Source organism: Lucilia cuprina, chromosome 6 (genome assembly GCF_022045245.1).
Source record: "Lucilia cuprina isolate Lc7/37 chromosome 6, ASM2204524v1, whole genome shotgun sequence".
Classification (NCBI taxonomy): domain Eukaryota; kingdom Metazoa; phylum Arthropoda; class Insecta; order Diptera; family Calliphoridae; genus Lucilia; species Lucilia cuprina.
Window position 1 is genome coordinate 19588083 of NC_060954.1, and position 22893 is coordinate 19610975.

Consider the following 22893-nt stretch of genomic DNA (forward strand, 5'->3'; position numbering starts at 1 on the left):
AGCAAGGAGAATCATGAAAGCAGTCCCTAACTGGCCGATCACTCAGTTAAGGAGCTATTTCAACATGTGATTGTTCTAGGAGGAAGTCAATCGCCACGCTATAAATTACTAAGAGATAGTCAGAAAGCTAGTTCAAAAGAGTCAACACATGGCAATAAATCGAAGAATTTTGATATGTCCCGTTCACAGCGAAAGTCTGTAGTATCATTTAGACTTGTAAGAAACTATGTTGTGTCGAGCACATTAAACATAGGTATGAGCTTCAATGCCCTATTTGGGGAGAACGGTTGTGTGAAATTAAAGATCGATTTCAATCCTTTTTAAAAGACGTGGCCCTTTAAATATAAAGACCTTTAGTGTGTGCACAAGATTGTCAAAGATACACAGTCGAGCGGACAAACAGTCAGACATAATTCTCAAAAAGTTATTCTGAGCCAATTGGTTTACTTTAATGTGGATGTGGGTCTTAGAAACATCAGCTGAAACACATGGTAACCCCAACCCCCTATATTGGTGTTTGGGTATAATGATGTCGAAGCCAGGAATGAATATGATATTAAAATGTACTTATGGACCTATAACAACTTTAATAATACTGGTTTAAAATGCTATGGAAAAATATCCAGATAACTGAATTTCACTATATTCTAATTGTAATACAAATCCTCCTTGGAACCAAACCTAACATACAGCCCTATTAGTTTATTTCCTTGTTTGCCAAAACTATTCTAGAAAGTAGGTATTCCGAAGTAAAATTTCAAAATTGTTTATTTAAAAAAGCAGTCTATTTACTAATGATCTAGTTCAGCTTTATTTCGGGATGTTGCTCAGAGATCTAAATAGAACATATAAATAATAAGACTCTTACCTATCGCATCGTTTACTTAGGAGAAAGAGCAGCTCTGTTAAAGTTACTAGAACTGCAAATTAAGTATTGATCTGTAATGTCATGCTTTATTAGACTTCAATAGATACTAGTACGGATCTGACACTGAAGCCACAAACCAGGACCAAAATTCTAACTGGGCCATAGCCAAACACAATATAGGTATTACAGTTTATACCAATTCGTCAAGAAAAGTTTATGCCGTTAAAACTGTAAATGTTATAACCTCATAAATATGCCAATGTTTTTCTCCAGTATCTTAAAAACGAATTTTATTAATCCTCTACTCTTTATAATCAAAAGATCAGTAGCATTTCTTTTTAAACAATTTTGGTAGCAAAATGTTTATAATACCTCTGCATAGTTTTAACTAAGGAATATCTAATTTAAATTAACAAACAAAAATCATACACAATAAAATGTGAAATTTGCATTAATTTATTTCTTTTTCAAAAAATTAAAAAGTCTTTATGCAAAACATTTAAACTCATAAATATGTATAACAAAACGCTAAATGGAAAATTTGTCAAACAAGAGAAAAAAATTAAATGCATTTTGAATAAAGTCATTCAAATGAAATAGGTCTTTTATAATTTAAACTTTGGAAATCATAAAACGAATGGAAAAACAAAAGAAAAATGTATGTACATATGTGAAAGGGACGTCCTAGTAACTAATAGTTAAATATTTATAATTTTGTTGCTGCAAATAAATAATTAAAATTATAAAGAATAAAACAATGGCGTTAAATACAAAAGAAGGCGGACCTAAGCAAACTAAATTATAACAATAAAAACAACACTTTACAACAACTTAAAGCTATAATTAAGTTTATATAGAAAATTGTAATATAATTTAGTTGAGACAACTATAACTTACCTGTCCAGTTGCTGCCTCTAATATCACATAGACCAGCAATATGATTTCTTTTTCGTCTGAACCCAAACCGGGTCCATTTTGTCCACACGTTGCCACATAAAATGACACCACATGTTCGGGAACCTGCATTTTGTCGTTTTTATATTGGATTTCTTTTGTGGCAAAAACTTAATTTTGTTTAGTTTTTTTAATTTTTATTAATCAAGCTGCTAACTAAATCCTAAATTATATTTTCAAGTTGTAAATGTACAATTTGTCAGTAAGTTGTATGGAATTTTCTGGTCAGGCATAAATTTTACAATTTTAAATTTGTTGATCCATTTAAAGATTTGTTATTTATTTTATAAGTTTTCTTGATATAAATTTTGCGGTTAAAAATTTTCCGTTATTTTGTACTAAGCTGTACCAATTGAAAATTTGGTACGTGTAGTAATATTGGCATTATCTAAAAGAAACAAAAAGAAAAAATCTTTGATTAATGAATGAATAATATATAAATTTTGCAAAGAAATTAAGAAAGTACAGTTAGTCAAGACGGACTTATTACCCTACACCGATGTGAAATTAATATGTAAACAGTTATCTCCTGAAACATAGAGACACTGCTGTGAATTAGAAAACTGCGTCCAATTGTAAAACAAATCAATGCTCTTAAAGCTGTTGTCAGATCTTACAACGTTGTCAGAAAATGTCAAACAATCGTGTAAACTTACAATTTTTGTTTTCAAACTTTGTCAGAAAAATCAAAGACAAAAATTGTAAATTGACACGGTAGTTAGACATTTTTTTAACATTTTTCTGTCAACATTGTAAGATCTAACTAACAATAGTGTATACATAGCATTACAAATATCAATTTCCATAAACTGTTTAAGTACTTTTCCTTCAACTTTAACATAATTACTTAATATTAACCATATTATTTCTAAGATTTTTATAAACACCGATAAATATTTAAATTTATAAGCAAAAAAAACTATATTAAGTTATTTTCTAATTAAAAAAATAATATACACAAAAAATATCCACTGGAATAATATATACATTTCAATGACGTTCAACGATCAAGGGTCAAGCTCAAAAAGCGCATAGGTTAATCGGGCAAGTCAGACAACCGAATGGCTTAGTCTATCTATATGAAAATTATGAAATTATTTAGTTGTTGTAACTCTACAAATAAATAGTACGTAATTTAGACGACATGTTTAAATAAATGTATATTTTACAAAAAATTATTTATTGCATTTGTTTCTTTATATTGTTGTCGTGTTAGTGTCGATTACTTGTTTAATTATAACGTCAATACTTTAAATTAAAGTAGAATGAAGTATAAACTTACAACCAACTACCCAGCAGTTTTTGATCGAAAAATGTATATCTTTAGGTCAGTTTTGTTAGTCAACTATAATTTGAAAATATATAGTTTTGATGGATCTATTTACCTACTAGTGTCTAGACTAATATATGCCAATATATATTAACTACTCTTTGAACTAGTCTTTTAAATATACTATGTGTTAATCTCTGAACCAGTCAATTTAATGGTCTATGGACTAGTCTATTAGACTAATCTATTTCTGTGGACCAATCTATGAAATACTCTTTTGACAAGTCTATTAAAAAGACAAGACTATTGAATATCGACTAGACTATTGATTGATCTATGGACTATATTATAGACTGGTCCATGTACTGGACTATTAACTTGTCTAGTATTAGTCTATCGACTACTTAATTGTCTGATCTATTGACTACACCATGGACTAGTCTATTAAATAGTCTCTGAACTAGGGTATCAACTAGTCTTGAATCAGTCTATTGACTAGTCTATGGAATTAATATATAGATTGGTCTATGAACTAATCTACACATTGGTCTATTGACTATTCAGTAGACAGGTCTATTAACTAGTCAGTAAACTCGTCTATTGATAAGTCTATTCACTAGTCTTTATAGTGTTTTATGATTAGTCTAATGACTAGTATATAGACTGGTCTATTGATTACTGACTAGTCTTTTACTATTCTATTGATTAGTCTATCAACTGGTATATCGACTAGTCTATGGAATAGTCTATTGTCTAGTATATGGACTAGTCTAATAACTGGTCTTTTACTAATCTATTTATAAGTCTATAGATATATACGAATCCTGGTATATCGACTAGTCTTTGTCTAGTGTATAGGCTAGTCTATTAACTTGTCTATTAAGTAGTCTTAGAACAACTCTATTGAGTAGTCTATGGAATAATTGTCTATCGACTGGTCTATTAACAAGTCTATTGAGTAATCTACGATTTCGTTTATTAAATTGTCTATAAACTAGTATATTGATTAGCCTACGGACTGGTCTATTGAATAATTTATGAACTGTTCTATTGCCTAGTCTATGGATTAGTTTATTGGCTAGTATATTGACTAGTCTATTAACAGGTACATTGATTAGTTTAAGGAATACTCTATTGACTGATATATCGACTAATCTATCACCTAGTCTATGGACTAATCTATTGACTGGTATGTGGACTGTTGACTAATCTATGGTAGTATATCGAGTACTACATGGACTAATCTATTGACATGTCTATGGACTGGTCTGAAGAGTACTCTTTTGACCAATCTATGGAATTATGAAGTAGTTTATTAAATAGTTTACTTACTAGTCTATGGAGTACTCTTTTGACTATGGAGTAGTTTATTAACTAGTATACTGACTAGTCTATGTATTTAACTTTTGACTAATATGTTGATTAGTCAATATACTATAGACTAGTCCATTGTGCTGTTTTTTGATTCGTCTATGAGATAGTCTATTGAAAAGCCTATGAACTATTATACTAACTACTGTACTAACTTTCTATTATGGTCTAATGAATTAGTTCTAGCAGTATTTGTTTACTTTATTAACACAGGTAATCTAGCAGGAGGTTAGTTAACACTTTAGTGTCTATAAGTAATCTAAAAACCTTAAACATTTTTTACTTGGACCATAGAAAGTTCTTTAACTTTTTTGTACAATTGTAATGTAATCATAACTGGAACCATAAATTTACAAATATAAATATTAGAATAAAATCATCACTGCAATAGACTCCGCAAACTGCAGGGACGAGTTTAAAAAACACTGCAACAGGTACATTAAAACTCTTATACAAAGACTCTTCTATAATAAAAGAAAAAAGCCACAGACACCAAAAAATACCTGATTAATGTTCATTCCCAAAAAATACATAAAACTAAAAGAGTAAAGTAAATTAATGACATTTTTTCAAAAGTTTATAGCGGTAACGGAATGATTACTATGAACGTTAAAAAAAGAAAGAAAGAAATGCTTTTTTCCACTTCCATTTTATTTAGACCGAAATCTTTCATGCTTTTTGACTTTATGATTTCTATATTTTGTTCGTTTTTTTTCTGGGGGGATTTTTGCATGTTTAAGAAAATAAAAACAAACACTTCATTTTTTTTAGTTTCAGTTAATGATATAAAATACTAAAAACAAAAACAATTTCATTTTAACAATTAAATTACGAGTACTTGTGTGTGTGTGTAGTATGTTAAAATTTAAGTTAAAATTTTTATTATTTTCATTATTTTGTAATAATTTTATCATTAAGAAACAAACACATGTGTTTGTGTTTAAATTACGAAAATTTCATTTAAGAAAAGAAAACCGCCACTGCTACTGTCGTTTCAGTTAGTTAGTCCGGATGTTACCGTTCAATGGTCATAGGGTAAAAGTTAAGAAAACCATTAAAATTACCAAAAAAAAAAAACAAAATTTTTAAACTAAAAGAAAATCTTTATATGTGAATTACTTATTTTTATATTTTAAAGTGAATAAATGAATACTAAAAATAAAAATAAAAGTGCATTTGTTGGTTTTAACATTTTTGATCTTATTTAAACTCAAAAGACCCTAATTAAACCTTTTTGTACATTGACAAAATAATAATAAAGGTTTTGCTGCGAGATCTTATGTATTTTGGGATTTACAACAAACTAAATTGTTGAAAACATTTTGAGTATTTCCGGCAACATGGACATTATGTTGTTTAAGAACTTCCTAGTTTTTGAATTTATGTTAGTTTTAGGGAATTATTTTTAATTCCCATATGAAAAGTTAACGAGATACCAGTACAGTTTTTAAATCATCCCTGAATTATACCTTTTTATATAAACATTTCATTTTAATCAGAAAGTTAAGATTGAAATAATAAGGCTGTATCAGAATCTTAATACAGATGGTTTTACGATTTAAGTTTCGAACAAAAGTACCATCTCCCATATGAACCGACGGTGTAAAGTTTTCTCTAGAGGTTAAGAAGTCGTTTTTGAAATGCACCTCCGAGTTATACATTTTTATATAAAAATGTTCACTTAAGATATTTGTTCTAAGATTCCAAAGATAGGATTGAAAAACCGTAAATTTCAGAAGCCATTTTGCACAAAAATCCAAAACTTGGCATTTGGGTTGAAATTGAATGGTCTTTCTCTGAAAGCCCTTTCCAAATTATACCTTTTTGGAATAAAGATGTTCGTTAAAGGTATTTTTAAGATGGTATCGAAAAGTCGGAGGTTTCAGAAACATTATTGGGCAAACATCTAAAATTAAGTTCAATCGGAATAGTTTCTAAACCTCTAAAAGCCTTAAAATTTGGCATTTAAGTTAAATCAAAACTTTTTCTTATCCTCTGAGAGCCCAACCCAACCTTTTTTATATAAAAATGTTCACTTAAGTTATTTGTTTTAAGATTCTTAAGATAGGATTGAAAAGTCGGAAATTTCAGAAGCCATATTGCACAAAAATCCAAAACTTGGCATTTTGGTTAAATTAAAACGGTTTCTAAAGCTCTGAAAGCTCTATTCAAATTAGACCTTTAATGATTCTTAAGATAGGATTAAAAAATCGTAGATTTCGAAAACCTTGTTGGGTAAGAATCTAAAAATTGGCATTTAAGTTCAATTGAAACGGTTTCTAAACCTCTAAAAGCTTTAAAAATTTGCAATTAAATTGAATTAAAACACTTTCTTAATCTCTAAGAGCCCTTCCTTAAAACCTTTTTATATAAAAATGTTCACTTAAGATACTTGTTCTAAGATTTTTAAGATAGTATTAAAAAGTCGGAAATTTCAAATGCCTTATTGGGCAAAAATCTAAAACTTGACATTAAGGTTGAATTGGAACCTTTATATAAGGTTCAAAGAAACTTTATAACAGCACAAATTCGACCAAAATGTATAATGTAGTAAGAAGGCTGGTAGAACCTTGACTTTTTACTAAAAGTTTAACCTCTGTCATATCATATTAATTCTTTGACTGATGGGACCTTGACTTTTTTGAAAAAGTTTAAACTTTGTCGTATTATGTTAATTCTAGGAGATCTTTTAAAGATTTATTAGATTCTAGTAGACTTTTATAAAATTTATAACATATACAGAAGGCAGACTTTTTCAAAATGTATAATTAAAAGGCTGATAGGACCTTGACTTTAGTTTAACCTCTTTCATATCATGTTAATTCTTTGAGATCTCTTAAAGATTTTTGCATAATGCGTTTATATTGCTTAGATATATCTTCTATTTCCTGGGGTATCGTCTCTCCTAACATGAGACGAAAATTTTACCTCATTTGTGTTTTCTTCAAAACGTCAAAGTAAAGCGAAAATTCATCACTAAAATCACTTAAAATAATCTCCCATAGTAGAGACTGTTTACAAATTTTCCACAACACCTGTAAATCCTAAAGTCAGTCTGATGATTTTACAAGAAACATATTTTAAACACTTATTGCAATTTGCTCATAAGAATATAAATTTTTATCTTTGCAACAATTAATTTTTTACATCTAATTGTCTCACCAATAAAACAATGGACTTAAAAACAACAGCCTCGTTAGAATTTTTTTCTAGAGAAAAAATTGAGTAGATAATTTGAAGACCAGCGCATTCATAATGAATTAATTGTAATTATTTCATTAACTTTTTTTCAATAACTAAGATAAATTTAAAAATAATTAAAATACTTTGTCCTAAGTTCACTGTAAATAAGTATTTATTTTTAATAAAATAAAAAAAACAATAAATCTTTTAAAAAAATAACACTACACTCCGGGAATTAATTGAGTAAATTTTGCAATAAACGGGGAAAAAAATTTCTCAGAGAAAATTTAACAACTTATTAAATTTGTTTATTTTACTTTAAATATTAAGAATAAAGAAACAAGTTTGTCAAAATAAAACAGATAATCTGACAGCGAGGAAAGTGGACGGACTAATCAGAGTTGATATTTTTGGTATATAGTTTTTAAAACAGTGATGAGCATAATTATTAAGGATTTTTTAGGTTTAAATCTAATAATATATTATAAATATAACAAACATTTTTTTACTAATATTTTATTTATGAGTGTATGCTAAAGATTTAATTTTAGTTGGAATAGCAATTTATGTTATAATTTGATTCATTATTATTATGATTTACTAGTGAAGGGAATAAATTTAATATCTATAAGTAGTAATAATTGTTATTTATGAAATTACAGATTTAATAAGACTAAATATGAAATGATAATTTGATATAACATTAAAATAAATTTTATATAAAATCAAATTAAAATTGTGTAATAAAATGGATAATCTATTGAAAAACATATAAGTAATTATATGAAACTCTAGAGGGGTCTAGGTCCCATAAAACGATTCAGTATTTTTTTTAAGATTAATTTTATTATAAAACGTAAAAGTCGTTAGAGAAGAACCTTACATCTATTATAAATCTACAATTGTAATTCAGGTCTGAGTAAGGGAACCTCTCTGGCGTCTTCGTTTTTATTTCTTAAGGACAGTCAGACTTATGCTCCAGGACTTATTTAATGCATTACTCTTCATTAAACGCGTGCTTTCGTTTTACCTCAGATTGAGGTTATTTTTTTTACTGGTGGAGACCATTTAAAATCAAATATATACTGGTGGAGACCATTAAAACTCTAAAACTTATTTCTGGTGGAGACCAACAAAACTTTTGATGAAATTAAGTCTGGATGCTCCAACTTTCTATATGAAAGTAGGGGGTTTCTCTGGGCAAACGTGTGATAACCTGACAATATGAGTGCTCAACGCACCGCCATCCTAATTAAAACGCAAAAAAAATATAAATCTAAGACCAAGTTTACACGAAGAGTGGAATTACTTAATTCGGCTTCTGAATGACAATAGGCAATTAACACGTTTCCACGACACTTTCATTTGACAGTTCACCGCCATGATGTTTCTTTTTTCATTAATTTTTGGTTTTTTTTTTTTTTTGATACATATGTTTGCTTGATACAAAAATACATTTGTACCATTATTTCAACAAAATAATTTATAAACATATTTTCCATTCTTTATTTGTCTCCAACAAACAAAAAACAAACTGTCGATGATGACAAATAAACGATAAGAATTAGACATGACATTCATTCATTCGTAATTCGGAGCTGATATTTTATATGGCAAATCATGTAAATCAATTCGTAATTGGGGGTTGAATTAAGAATAAGAGAGTTAATGACGAAAAATATCATCGTGTGAACGAAGTATAACTCTTCAAATTTTCATAAGAATTGTTTCATTCCAATAAACTGCAGCAAATTATTTTAATGTTTCTAGTTTTTTTGTTTCAATTAAAAAAAATACCTGTTATACACCATATATCTGACATTAACAAAGGTGAAATACTATGTAAACCCTAATTAAAATAATTCTTATTAATCACTTAAACTAAAAACTGTAAAATCTTTAAACAAGTTTTTGTTTTAAACAATTTGAAAATATTACACAGATTTTAAAATAAAAATCCAAGGACAAGTGGAACCATAGGCAAAATATTTACTATATTTTAATGTTTACAGCAGGTAGTTTAACTATTTTATGATCTAATATGTATACTAATATATATTTAGTTTTAATATACCATTTCTTAGTAATACACAATAATATTTGTGTTCAGTTGTCAAAATTTTAAAACAATTATATATGAATTAGTAAAACTACAGAATATTAATAAACTGGTTTCATTTCGGCATAACCATATAAATTGGATTTTAGAAAAAAAGAAACGAAATACAGTTTTGACCATAAAAGTAAGTATAATGAGTTCTTGTGAGCAAGTATATGTTAAAAATATTTAAAAAAGTATGATCTTAGATTAGTCTTTCTCATAGGCAAATTTCTTTGTGTAATATTAGGAAAACAATAAATATCTGAAGTAAGTTGATCCAAAGGTTCTTAAGCTATGTATACACGGCGCTACTAAGTAAAAATTCACTCTAAACTTTCAGATGAAAACTTACGCCGTCTTTTTATGCTCTAGAGAATGCGTAATTTCTACAGGTCATGCTACCTTGATAATGCAAACTCGGCCTTTCATTTGAAGGATTTGAGCTGGGTTCGAAACTGATACCCCACAGATGATTTAGTATGAGTTGGTATCAAGTGTATGAATGAATGAATGAATATAGGTCTCTCTAGAGTAAAAGTGTCGAATGGTTTTTTTCTCAATAAATCTGTTGGATATCGGAAAAGTGTGCTAGGTTGAGTGATAATGTACGTAAGATATCTCATAAAAGGCAGTTCCTTGACAACGTATGTTCAGGGATTACTGTGTTCATCCCAGACTTTTCACAGAACTTGGTTTATATGGCGGGCTTGTATTTCGCTTGCGTCTCAAGGTGTAATCACCGAAAGATATCATCCTATCTGTGTGGTTGTAAACAGAAGTGATGTTTTTTAAGCTACGGGCAGCTATATCTAGAGATTATATTGCTTAAGCAATGTGCTTGTGGATACAACATGTACAAATATTGTCGTCTGCGTGCTCTTTGTGTGACACAAAGTAGAGGTGGTATGTCGTCTTACAATTCACCATGTGGTTGCAAAAGTACCACCGTCAAATAAAGCCGAAAAGTCAGGGTCTCACTTAAACATTGACTTACTCAGATGAACATAGTTAAATAGACTATTGTATCTATAAGAACTTGAAATAGCTGGGTCGGAAAAATGTATTTGAAAAATTTCAAACGAAAGGGCAAACTTATACATACATACATACATACATACATACATACATACATACATACATACATACATACATACATACATACATACATACATACATACATACATACATACATACATACATACATACATAAATACATACATACATACATACATACATACATACATACATACATACATACATACATACATACATACATACATACATACATACATACATACATACATACATACATACATACATACATACATACATAGTCCTTTAAAAAAGTTTAAGGGTAACAAAAAATAATTAAATATTTCGTTCATGTCCTCTTATTATTACCACCACTGTACATATACAATCAAATTAACTTATTTTCAAATTTGAAATAGAAAATCAAGTTGTTGTATTATTAATAGTATTAATCTATCTTTCTTCTATTTAAATGTGTCAATAGGAGTATTTCCGGTATCGAAATTTTTATTAACAACACAATTAATGTTGTTTATAAAAAAGCTTTTATTTAAAATCACAAATCAAAATAAATTAACTATTAGTTGGTATTCATCCTCTTAAATAATGCATTAATTAGATTATTCTCTTTTCTTAATGTTTGCAACATTTAAAAAAGGTAGTAAATCTAAAACAATTTTTTTATTAAAAAGGATTTCTTAAGGAATACAAACTAAAATTCTACCATTGGCAACACTGTTAAATATTAAAGTTGTTATTTTATTTACACATGCGTATGCTGTTGCATGCAACAGTTGTGTATTAACTTGTTTTTGATAATTTCCATACGATTATTTTTATTTAGTATTCATGTTGTTGTTGTTAGTATTATCATTATTATTTTATACCGTAAGCTCAACTTGAATCAATTGCATTATTATTTATTTACAAACAATAAAATTAACAAATAATAAAAATAATAACAACATATAATATTTAAATTGTTGTTGTATTTGTATTTAATATTATTAACATTTTATATGGAATCTTGTTGTTGCTATTGTGGTAGTTTTGTTTTTCTTTTTTTTTAAATTGGCCACAACAAAAAAACATACAAACACACACACACTCATGTTTATAGAAATATGTTCACAAGTTTGGCAGCAAACAGCAGTTTAACAAGTTTTTAACGTTTTTTTCTTTTTTCGTATTTTAGCAACAATAAAAACTAAAAGAAGAAGAAGAAACAAAAAAAGTAAATAATAATAAAACAACAACACGATTAAACGAAGAAGAAGACGAACAAGAAGTCAGTATTTGGAAGAAAACAAAAAATCCAATGATGATCATCATCACTGTTGCCAGACTGACTTTGCGGTGAAGGTTTATAAATTGAAATTGACCTATTGACTAGAAAAAAAGTCTTAATTAAGTAAAAGTTTGCTAAAAATTAACAATAATCTGCCAAAATTAATCACATAATTTATTTAATTTTCGATTCTTTTTAATCATATTCAGTGCGGCTAAAAGTATTGCTGGTGTGTGGATTTGATGGTAAAAAGTCTATGTGGCTTATTCCATCTTAAAAACACCAAAAGTCCGCAATGACTTATATTATTCTTTTAATTCAATTTTCAACTTCCCGAAACTTTCTATTTTTTTCTACGATGTCGGAAAGAACGTAAGTCAACAAATTTTATTAAATTTATTCAAAATAAAAAAAATAAAAAAAAGAGTTTTTCTCTAAAATTTTTTTGTAAGTTTTTGGAACAGACAGTTCAGGGTGTAATGAATATAAGGTGACATTACAAGCCCAGCTGATCATTGTTTACAGTACATAGACTTGTATACAAGCTTAAACCGCACGTTTGTCAAACTCCATATAAAAATTTACAATCGTGCAGTTGCTGAGAGTACTTGAAGTATGCCAAATTTTTATGTCGTCAGACGCCTTCAGACTAAGATATTAGATTTTCAATAAGGATGTATTGTTTTTAAATGACTCGTGGATCAGTATGGTTTATATATCAAAACATTGAAACTTGTGGGAAATTCAGACTTTATAAATTTTTTCGTTGCTTTGTTGTGCTATTTGATTTGACAAACATGTGAAATTATTACTCAAAGTCAACTTAAGGCAAAATTCAAGACTAAATTTACACTAGTCTCACGTCAATTGGTTCTTCGTTCCAGAACCATCCGAATCTTATTCGAAAAAGATTGTCAGCTAAGCGATACATGAATAAACCAAATGTTTTCCTCCTGAAAAAGTATGGGATTCAGTCAAAATTTAAAGTCTGCAATAGAATATTAAGCAGTTTATTCCTTCCTTGTTTTGCTAATAATTGGGTAAATGGCAGTGTGCTAGAGAATTTAATATTTACAGACTTGGCTTGAGCTCTAAAGTATTCGACTCATTCTTTAAAAGTGAAACCACTTCGATTTATTAATTGAGTATAATTTTTGTATGACAAAATATTTTGATCTAAGACTTTTTCTTGAAAATAAGTAAAATCGAAGAGAGTAGAAGATGTGAAGTTTTTGAAAAATTAAAGTCCATTTAAATTAACATGATCCAATTACCGCGACCATATTGAATCTAGACAGTTGAAGGCATTAAACTATGTGATATATGGTGAAATCAATACGAGTGACATAGATCACCAATATTCGCAAATGAATGAAGTAAATATCCAAAATAATTTGAAAGAGAGAACAAAACTCTGGAACACTGGATTTCCAAAGAAAATACAGTCACAACTGCAAATAACATCGTATCCCATCTGAATGATATTATAGATAGGTACGTCCAGTTCTAGAGAGAACAAAGCTCTGATAATTAAGACAACTCATGTTCTCTCCCTACGTTTATTACGGGGAAGAACTTAACACTCAGAATTCAGTTCCAACTGTAATCGAGATAAATTTTAATAACGTTGCACAGTACCAACAACGATTGAACATTGCTTTCCTCAATGCAATATTCTATAAATTCTGAGAACTATTACAATCAGGATCTGCGCCCGATTACAACAAATGACTGTTAAAAGCGTCTGGTTATAAATCCTTTAAGAAAATATCAAAAAGGATTTGAAAGAGGGTTCAAAACTCTGGAACACCAAAGTTCAAGATAAACTCATTGCAAGTAATCCCATCAATAGCTACTACTGTTATTGTAATTTTAGAAAATGCAATTCCAACTGTAAACGACATCGTGTAACATCTGAGAATCACCAGAAAGACGAATAAAGTTTTTCCTTTATTTATCGACCTCGAGCTCGAGGATTCTTTTTTAATTTGGAGAAATCAAAATGGTCGATGTAAGAACTATTAATCAGTTTTTTTTTTCCTTTTGGTTATTTCGGGAATCGAGATATATTTTGAAAACGGTGCATTGAACATTGCTTTTCTCATTGCGGTATGTGAGGATTGTCTATTGTTAAACAGTTTTTTACCCAGGTAGTGATTAAGATTGTATTCTATAACTTCTGAAAACAAAATTCCAACTAATAAACATATTGTTTTGAACAGACTAATGGATATAGCAGGATCGGATCGAATACCCAATATTCGATGTTTTGCAAAAATGTTTTTAGACTTGTATCAGATTTTAATTTGGGAATTTCTTTTCAACATTTTAACGACTTTCCATTTAGCAATCTGGCAAGTATGATAATTATTATTTCGAAGAAAACCCATTTAGAAAATCATCAACAAAAATGTTGATGACAAGAAAGAAAAGATCTAAGAAGAGCACAGCTAACTGAAATCTGAAAAATACTTTTTGTATCTGTGTGTATGAATGTGAGTGTATTTCTTGTTTTGTTCTCTGTGGTCGTCTTAACGTGTTTTTTATTGCCGTTTCTTTCGTTTTTAACTGTAAATTGTTTTCACTTCGTAGCACAAACGAAACTCTTTTTTTTTGTGAAATGATGATTTTGTTTTTGTAGATTTTTCTTTAACAACATTTTCTTTTAGATTTTTTTTCATTTATAAATTTAAGATTTTATATCTTAAAGTTGTTGTGGTCATATATAACAATTACTTGGTGGCACATTAAAACAATTTGGATTGATAATTTGCAATAAGCAACTATATTTGCTCAATTCCTTTTCGATATGTAAATATAATTGTAGGGGAGGGGAGACATTACAACAACAAATTGTACATATACGTTGCTCATGCTCTCTGACTCTCGCAAATTTACGCATGCATTCTTTACATTGCATTATTATTTTGCATAGTTTTTCTAGCTGTTGTTGTACACTTGTTGCATGCAACAGGTAAATGTGTTAAACAATGGCAGTCAATGGTATTTTTGTTTTGTCTAAAAGGGGGAACTGCATACATATTTATTTATAATTTATGGTAGAGGAGTGTATGTAGTAGTATTATTAAGGCTGTGCTCGGTCTGATTGTCTATCAGTTCAGCTGACACTTGTAATATCGTTTTTCTGTATTTTTGTTTTTGTGAATTTTATCATTTATTCGCTAAACACTAGTAGATACATATGTATGTAGGTATGTAAGTGGCATGTTTGATAATGTATCTGAAATTGGTTATTTCAACTTACGTGTAGTGTAAACAGCAGGTTTTTCTATATTTACTTTTCCAGATTTTCCACAAAGTCCAAGTTTGATGCCTCCCTAACAGGTTGTAAATAATTACACCACTTTGTAACACAAATAACAAATTACCATAACAGTAAGCAGTAGAAAACTTTCGTTTACTTTTTTTTTACGAAATTTATCTAAAAAATTTTCACTCTACAACAAAATGTCTGCGTTTCGTATCTTATTTTTTTATTATTTATTATTTTTTTTGTTTTTGTTTTAACAAATTTAAAATTATTTGTTTATTGCACTTTTTTATCTTTTTTGTAGTTTTATTAAATTAATAAAGTAGAAAATATATATATTAAAAAACACTGAAAAAGTTGTTGTTATTTTTAAAATAAATATTCAACAGTTTTTTTTTTTTTTTTTTGCTTTTCGTATATTTTATTTATTTTTCTTTTAGCTTTTTTTAAGCTTAAAACGTTAAACGTTTAAGACTTAAATATTGTATGTTTTTTTAACAATCAAATAAAATTTTAAACCAAGTTTTCTTAAATTTTTAAAGTTTTAAATTTTTATCCGTTTAGTCGCGCTCTCCGGTTGATGGTAAAACAGCAACTGATTAGTGGTTTCCCGTGTGTATGAAAACCTGAACAATCAGCCAAATATGATGATTATTGTATTATTTCTCCTTTATACCTATAATTTTATTATTTCGCTTTTTTGTGAGTTTCTTTTTTATTGTATTTTTTGAGTTGTATTCAGTTCTGTGTTGATTCGATTCCAAACAGAAATCGTGTTTCTTTTGTTGATTCTGTCATTCGTTCGTTCGTCCGTTCATTCATTCACTCAGACAACACACGTAGTAAATACCAACAACTTACCACAACTCATCTAACCAGGTGTTTGCTTTAGTATGGGTTTTCTGTGTTGCGAGTAGAGCAACAAATATCAGTTAAGTCCAGCCAGCACTGCGAGTTAAATGCTCCACTCATTAGTTTTTACCACTTGTTGATATCTAGTCTCACTCTCTTTTCATTTAATATTTATACGCTCTTTGTTGTCCAAATATTATTATTCTTATTACTAACTATTTATATCTTATACGCTATAGTCGAATATGACCGACCAGGTGATATCCTACATTTTGTGTTTTTAAAGTAATTATCGAAAGATAATGACTAACTCTATTTGCATATCAGTTTATATGTCAGTAATAAACTGATTGGCTTCAGAAGATCTCCTTATATCGAGTCCGATTTTCACCATTTTTAACAATATGCTTTTGGTTACTTAAAACTTACTCGTCTAATTCCGAAAGTGCATTTGTACTGTAGACTATTAACAAGACCTTTAATATTCTCTTCAGCAAATCCTTAACTATTTGATGCGTTATATAGAATTCTCGACTGTACTAAGTCTAGCGCGCTTAAAAGGACAACTTAATACATGTGCAGTCATAGAAGCGGGCATCCCAACCAACAAAATACATCGATATTGGGCTCTATTTTAGAGAGCCATAGGTTCGAAATGCTGTAGTAAATAAATTAATAAAAGATGTACCCGATCGAATACCAGAAATATAAACTGTCAAAAATTATGACACACAAATGGCTATAAGTTGCAAGATATAACGGGGACATGTGCACATTAAATTCAAATCAAATAGTTTTAGATACCAAGAACAATCGATATTTTGAACACCTCTTATGTACATTAGAAGCCCTGAAATATATGTACATTACAGTCTGAGAGACTTCACAACAGGCAAGGGTCTGTTATCTCAAAGAAATGTCAATTTAAATAAATTTGTTAAAAAATATCGGTCGCTTATCTCAAAAAGGAAATTGGATTCACAGGGTAATGAAACTAAAAGAAAGGAAACTCAATATCCCAACTAGTCCCCCAATGTAATAGTAAAATTGAATTCTTATCTAATATTCCAAAAATAATATCAGAAATAATTACACTAAAATTTAATCCGCTTTGGCAACACCAATTGATCAAACAAACAGTTAACTCACCTGAGTTAAAATTTATCTCTTCACCACAATTTGTATTTTACTCAATGACAGTTGTTGTACACGTATGTATTTACTATACATATATCTGAGTATATGTTCATGCGATTGTGTATGTTTGTACAATTTCGTACTTAAAGTGTAAAATGTTGTTTTGTTTTTTTGGATTTGTTGTAAAATATCTTCACGCACAATAGCATTTCAGACTACTTACTACCTAGTATTATGAATTTTTCATTTGTTTTGTTTTGCTCTTTTCACTTTTTTTCTTTTATTTTGTTAACAATTTTCTAAAGTACGAATGTAACGAACTAGACACATTAAAATACCGTAAAAGTGATATAAAATCAAAGATAACGGAGTGATTTCTTTTATTAAACATTTGTACATTTTATGAGTTAAGTAGAGAAAAGTCAGACATGAGAGAGGAAGAGAAAGGGGATTAGAGATACAGATAATGATTAGATGATGATGTTGTTGTGTTTTTGTAATATTTTTAATACTGCTGAATCATTGTTACATTCGTTAATAAAAGGATTAAGATTTGTAGTAGTGCAGGTGGGGTGGACAGACAGGTGAGTGAAATCGACTTAGGGCATTATTGCTCATAAAACATGTATAAACATTTTGTTATAATTGGATAATAGATTTAAGAACATTGGGCTATAATTCGGCAATATTTAATATGACATGCTAAACTCTTAAAAAATACAAAATCGTTTCATTGCAGATCATTAAATCTTCAACAATAAATTATCCGTTGACCAGATTTTACTATTACATATATTCGAATGCCCAAACCTGCTAAAATAATTGGAGTACATGATACATTTAGGTAATCCCCAAACTATTCTCCTGGGATCATTATTGCAGTAAATGATCAGTTTAGTAGTCTTATTTAATGTCCATTGTTCCATAAATGGATCAAGTTTTTTATATATTTCAATTGTTTTTAGACCAGTCCTAGTTACTTACGGGGTTCTCTTTACACGAGTATGCGGTGTAATTCTCAAATATGGATCAGCTGAATTAATTCGTATTCCTTATATTGTTGTTAATCACTATTGTAATTTTAGTACTTTTACGGTATAAATAACAACCAATAATTGTTTTCATGACTTGTCTGCTCATATGCCAGGTAAAGATACAAATCTTTACCCTTAAAAAAATCAGAAATGTAATGAGAATTAAAACTACAGCAAAATAATACTTAACAACAATATCGGTGATGGCAAAACGAGTAAATAATTTCAAAATTTCTCTTCGTGAAAAGAAATGATTTAAAATAGAAGTGGCTAAATGTACAAATTTCGGAACTGACTTGATCAGAAGAAAAATTTTCCGAATACCCTCGGGTCCAGGAACTCAAATCAACTCAACAGATTAATAAAAGGCAGTGAGTAGAATTGATATTACATTTTGTCCTTATCACGTTCGAGATAAGAGCCTTGACATCAACAATAACATACGTATATGTTATTGTTGATGAATGTTACTCGCGGTCATATCATTGGCATTAATTTTATTCTAGGCTTAAGGTAATGTAACGGAAACCAATCTCATCAAGAAAGTTCAATCTATTTGCGTAGGATGGGTGCCACGATCGATGAGATCCTATGTCATGACAGGTAAATATAAATACGCTCTCATTCTCCATTCAATCTCTACATAAAATTCAATTTTCAGTTTGAATTACGTACGAATTGCAAATGAATGAGTGTCATCTCTAATTTTTATCGGTATTTATCGTAATCAGTTGTTTGTTTTCTTTGATTTAAAACAAATAAAAAATAAAATCACAAAAAAGCAAATATCATACACACACTCTAAGACATGGCTCACACTGGGAAACTTTTGATGAGAAACTTTTGATTTTGTGTGTGAGAGAGGTGGTTGACATCTGTGTGAGGGAAACACAAAAATCAAAAGTTTCCCAAAAAAAGTTTCCTAGTGTAAACCAGGTCTAATATTCCAAAAAGAAAAACAACATGATCATAAACCGCCAAAAAGATTTACGAATGTGTCGTTGAAAGGGGTTAATTGGCTATCGTCATTCAGAGCCCGAATTAAGTTATTCAACTGATCGTGGAAACATGGTATTGGAGTCTGCTTTTCCGCATCAGCTGGAAATTTATTAATATGACTTTTGATCGCAATAAAGTTTAGTTAAAACAAGTATGAATGTATAGTCGGGCGTAGCCGACCATATGACACCCTACACCAGTCAGTATGTTAAAAATGGGGATTATTTAAAAAATAAAGCATTTGGTTTGTTTTTTAACTTTATTTCGGAATATTTTTACTTTTTTTGACAAAAAAAAGTGAGGGCTCAAAGGGGAGTAGGGCAAAATATCCTTATAAATGTTGCTATGGGGAGTTAAGTCTATTCAAAGTTATTTATGTATAATTTAAAAGTGTTATTAGTGTTTGTAAGTGAATTTTGATCTTTAAGTCATTTTTCTGAAGGGGAGTTTGTAAGTCAAATGAAGCCCGATCATTACAAAAATCGGTAGTGTCATTCAATGTTCTATAAAACTAACCAAGGCTTCATCCTTGGGCCAAAAGAAGCGTGTGTGCCAAATTTCATCCAATTATCTTGAAAATTGTGGCCTGTACCTTGCGCACAAGGTTTACATGGACAACAAGCCAGACGGACGGACATAGCTTAATCGACTCAGAAAATGATTCTAAGCCGATTGGTATACTTTAAGGTGGGTATAGGACAAACATCAGCACAAACCCAATATAGGGTATATACCCACTACCCACTAAAGTGGTGTAGGGTATAAAAATGGTATAATTATGAACTAATTCTCACAAACATTGAAAACATTTTTTTAATATTGGTTAGAAGGTGCATCTATGAATCGATACTGTTTTTTAACATTTTACTTATTGTAAATGTATACATTTTTTTAAATAAAGTCACGCGATGTAATGAAATTGAATACTCAATCACGCTTGAATCATGCGTCCATCTCTACTTTATACAACATTAACCAAAAGTAATTTTAATGTTACGCTCATTTCAAATGAGTTGGAAAAGAGCAAAGACGGGAACAATACGATGTAGTAAAGTGGTGGTGTCAATCGGTGTCTTATAGCAAACACGCACTCATAATAAACAATTCAAGAAAATGTACAATTTTACCTGAGTTTGCCTCATAGATACACATACGAACACATGCTCACAAAGTCAGAGGAATAAACAACAACCAAATGTAAAAAGATCTTAGATACGAGTGGAAGTGTAGAGAATGATAAACAACAATAAAAGAGAGGTGGATGGTTATATGGATGACAATAGACAATGTACTCGTAACTGCCAATAAACCCCGCGCAACACTTGCAACACCGTAATACAACCTGATGCTTTCGTTCTCATGCTCTTGGATATTACTCTCACGGATCAGTGGTGCTATAATAACTGACTTTTCTGTATTGACCATAAAAATACTAAAGACAATACAAAAACAATAACGACGATGTCGAGTATATTAACAAAATAACTGCCTACGTACGTACCTGTTCAGTTCAGCGTTCTGCCCCCGTTCCTCTGTGAAGATTCTTTGAAATTGTTATTTTCTCTCGTAACTTTTATTTTGTTTTTGTTGAATTGAAAACCATAAACCTGGTCTGCACTTGTAGATCCTCTTGTTAATTGTTACACAGGGGTTTTTTCCACATTCAGATACACACAATACCACCACTATTTGATTCCTTTAATTATTATTTTAAACTTGTTTTTAAACGAATATTTTTTATATTAAACCATAAAAATTGGTAATTTATTTTAATTTTTCTTCTCTTTTCCTCTAATTAAAAACAATTTTGAATATCATTTTGCTGATACTCATTAATTACTTATTTGTGTTTTATAGGTCTTTAGACCACGTTTTAATTTGTATATACGATTTGAATAATAAAATTAAATAAATTATTCTTTAACTATAACTGTGTGTATTTGTTAAAGATGACGTTTTTTGTTTTCGAATAATAATTTTAATAACTCTTTTTTAATTTTGGTTAATTTAATTTGCAATCAAGTATCTATCTGTTAAACATTTTCCGATATTCACACAGACACTGAGTTTAGTAAGTGAAAACAACTTCACGAATTCTCTTGATTAACTGAAAAACCTATTCGAGCAAACCAAAGTCTAAACTCATTAACTCACTGACTTGCTGCTACCTGTTCGCATACATGTTTACGATTTTACAGACCCGAGCTAGGCATAGATATGAGCAACACGTATAAAAGCTTACACAGATACTTTTGATTGCATTGGTAGTGGTATTTGAATTTATTATTTTGAGATAAGATTTACTTTTAAATATCTTACTTGTTCTCTTGCTCCCACACATTGTACATTTGTAAAAACTCAATTGAATTGAAGTGTTGAGTTTCATAAAAGTGTGGTGAATTCAAAATCATTCCAATTGCAGTTTATCGACTTACACCTGAACGTGCAAAGAACTAGTTAGTGCAGGAAAATCCGATTGTTTAAATGACTTTGCGATAAAATTTACCGGTTTTTACAAATTTGTAAATTTGGTAGTTCTTTTATAAAATGTAGTTTTAATCCATCAACGTTTTATTCGGCGCGAGAATTTAGGCAAGTCGACTCTTATTCTAATAGAGGAAATCTTTCAGGAAACAAAATTGGAATCCAGATAGCTATATGTTATCAGTTTTCGAAATAAAACTCACCGCATACGTCGATAAAACAGGCCAACAAATTTAAAAAACCAAAGTATACTTTTAAAGGATTGAACTTTTACGTACTGAATTGTATTAAAAAAGAATTCTTTAAAGCTTTTTATTTATAAAAATTATTATAAAATAAGCACATTAACGATATATCTGGATTAAAACTCAAAATTGTTTTACAACCCAAAAATACCAAAATTCAATGGGATCAAGAATACAAAAAACAAGTATGAATTTGTAGTCGGACATTGCCGACCATATGATACCCTACAACAGTCAGTATGTTAAAATTGTGGATTTTTTTATATAAAGCATATAATTTGTTTTATTGTGAAATTTTTTACTTATTGTTGACAAAAAAGAGATTTTCTACAAGAGGGCTCATAGGGGAGAAGGTGTAAATATGGGCCTATCCTTATAAATTTTGGTAAATGAATTTACGTCTACTTCAAAGTCATTTATGTAGATTTTGATCGTTTTATTAGTAATTATAAGTTAATTTTGACCTTCAAGTCATTTTCTGAAGGGGAGTTTGTATGGGGGCTTGGGTCAAATGAGGCCCGATTTCTATAAAAATTAGTATTGTCATTTATTGTTCTATAATTTTTTTTTTTTTTTGATTTTTGATGATATTATAAAACATTGTGAGCCTAAAGGTCCGATTCGGGGGGTACGGTTATATGGGGGCTAGGAGAAATAATGGACCGATTTCAACCATTTTCAATAGCGTCCTTGAACCAAAAGAAGATTATGTGCCAAATTTCATCAAATTACCTTGAAAATTGCGACCTGTAGCGTGCACACAAGGTTTACATGGACACACAGACAGACGGACGGACATAGCTA

At 29.5% G+C, this 22893-nt stretch overlaps 1 protein-coding gene across 5 annotated transcripts in view; it reads right to left on the minus strand.

Annotated features, from left to right (window-relative positions):
• The window catches only part of LOC111677490 (RNA-binding protein fusilli), a 71000-nt gene extending 49543 nt beyond the window's left edge, over window positions 1-21457 (minus strand). The window contains exons 1-2 of one of the 5 annotated variants that reach the window (XM_046954899.1): window positions 15333-15656; window positions 1766-2210 (exon numbers count right to left, since the gene is read on the minus strand). In XM_046954899.1, the coding sequence (XP_046810855.1) occupies window positions 1766-1894 (129 nt within the window). In that variant the 5' untranslated portion in view covers window positions 1895-2210; window positions 15333-15656. Of the gene's footprint in view, window positions 1-1765; window positions 2211-7625; window positions 7774-15332; window positions 15668-20861 lie in introns of those variants that run through there. The other 4 variants (XM_046954900.1, XM_023438613.2, XM_023438612.2 and 1 more) reach the window with 4 other exon arrangements.
• Between the last annotated feature and the right edge of the window lie 1436 nt (window positions 21458-22893).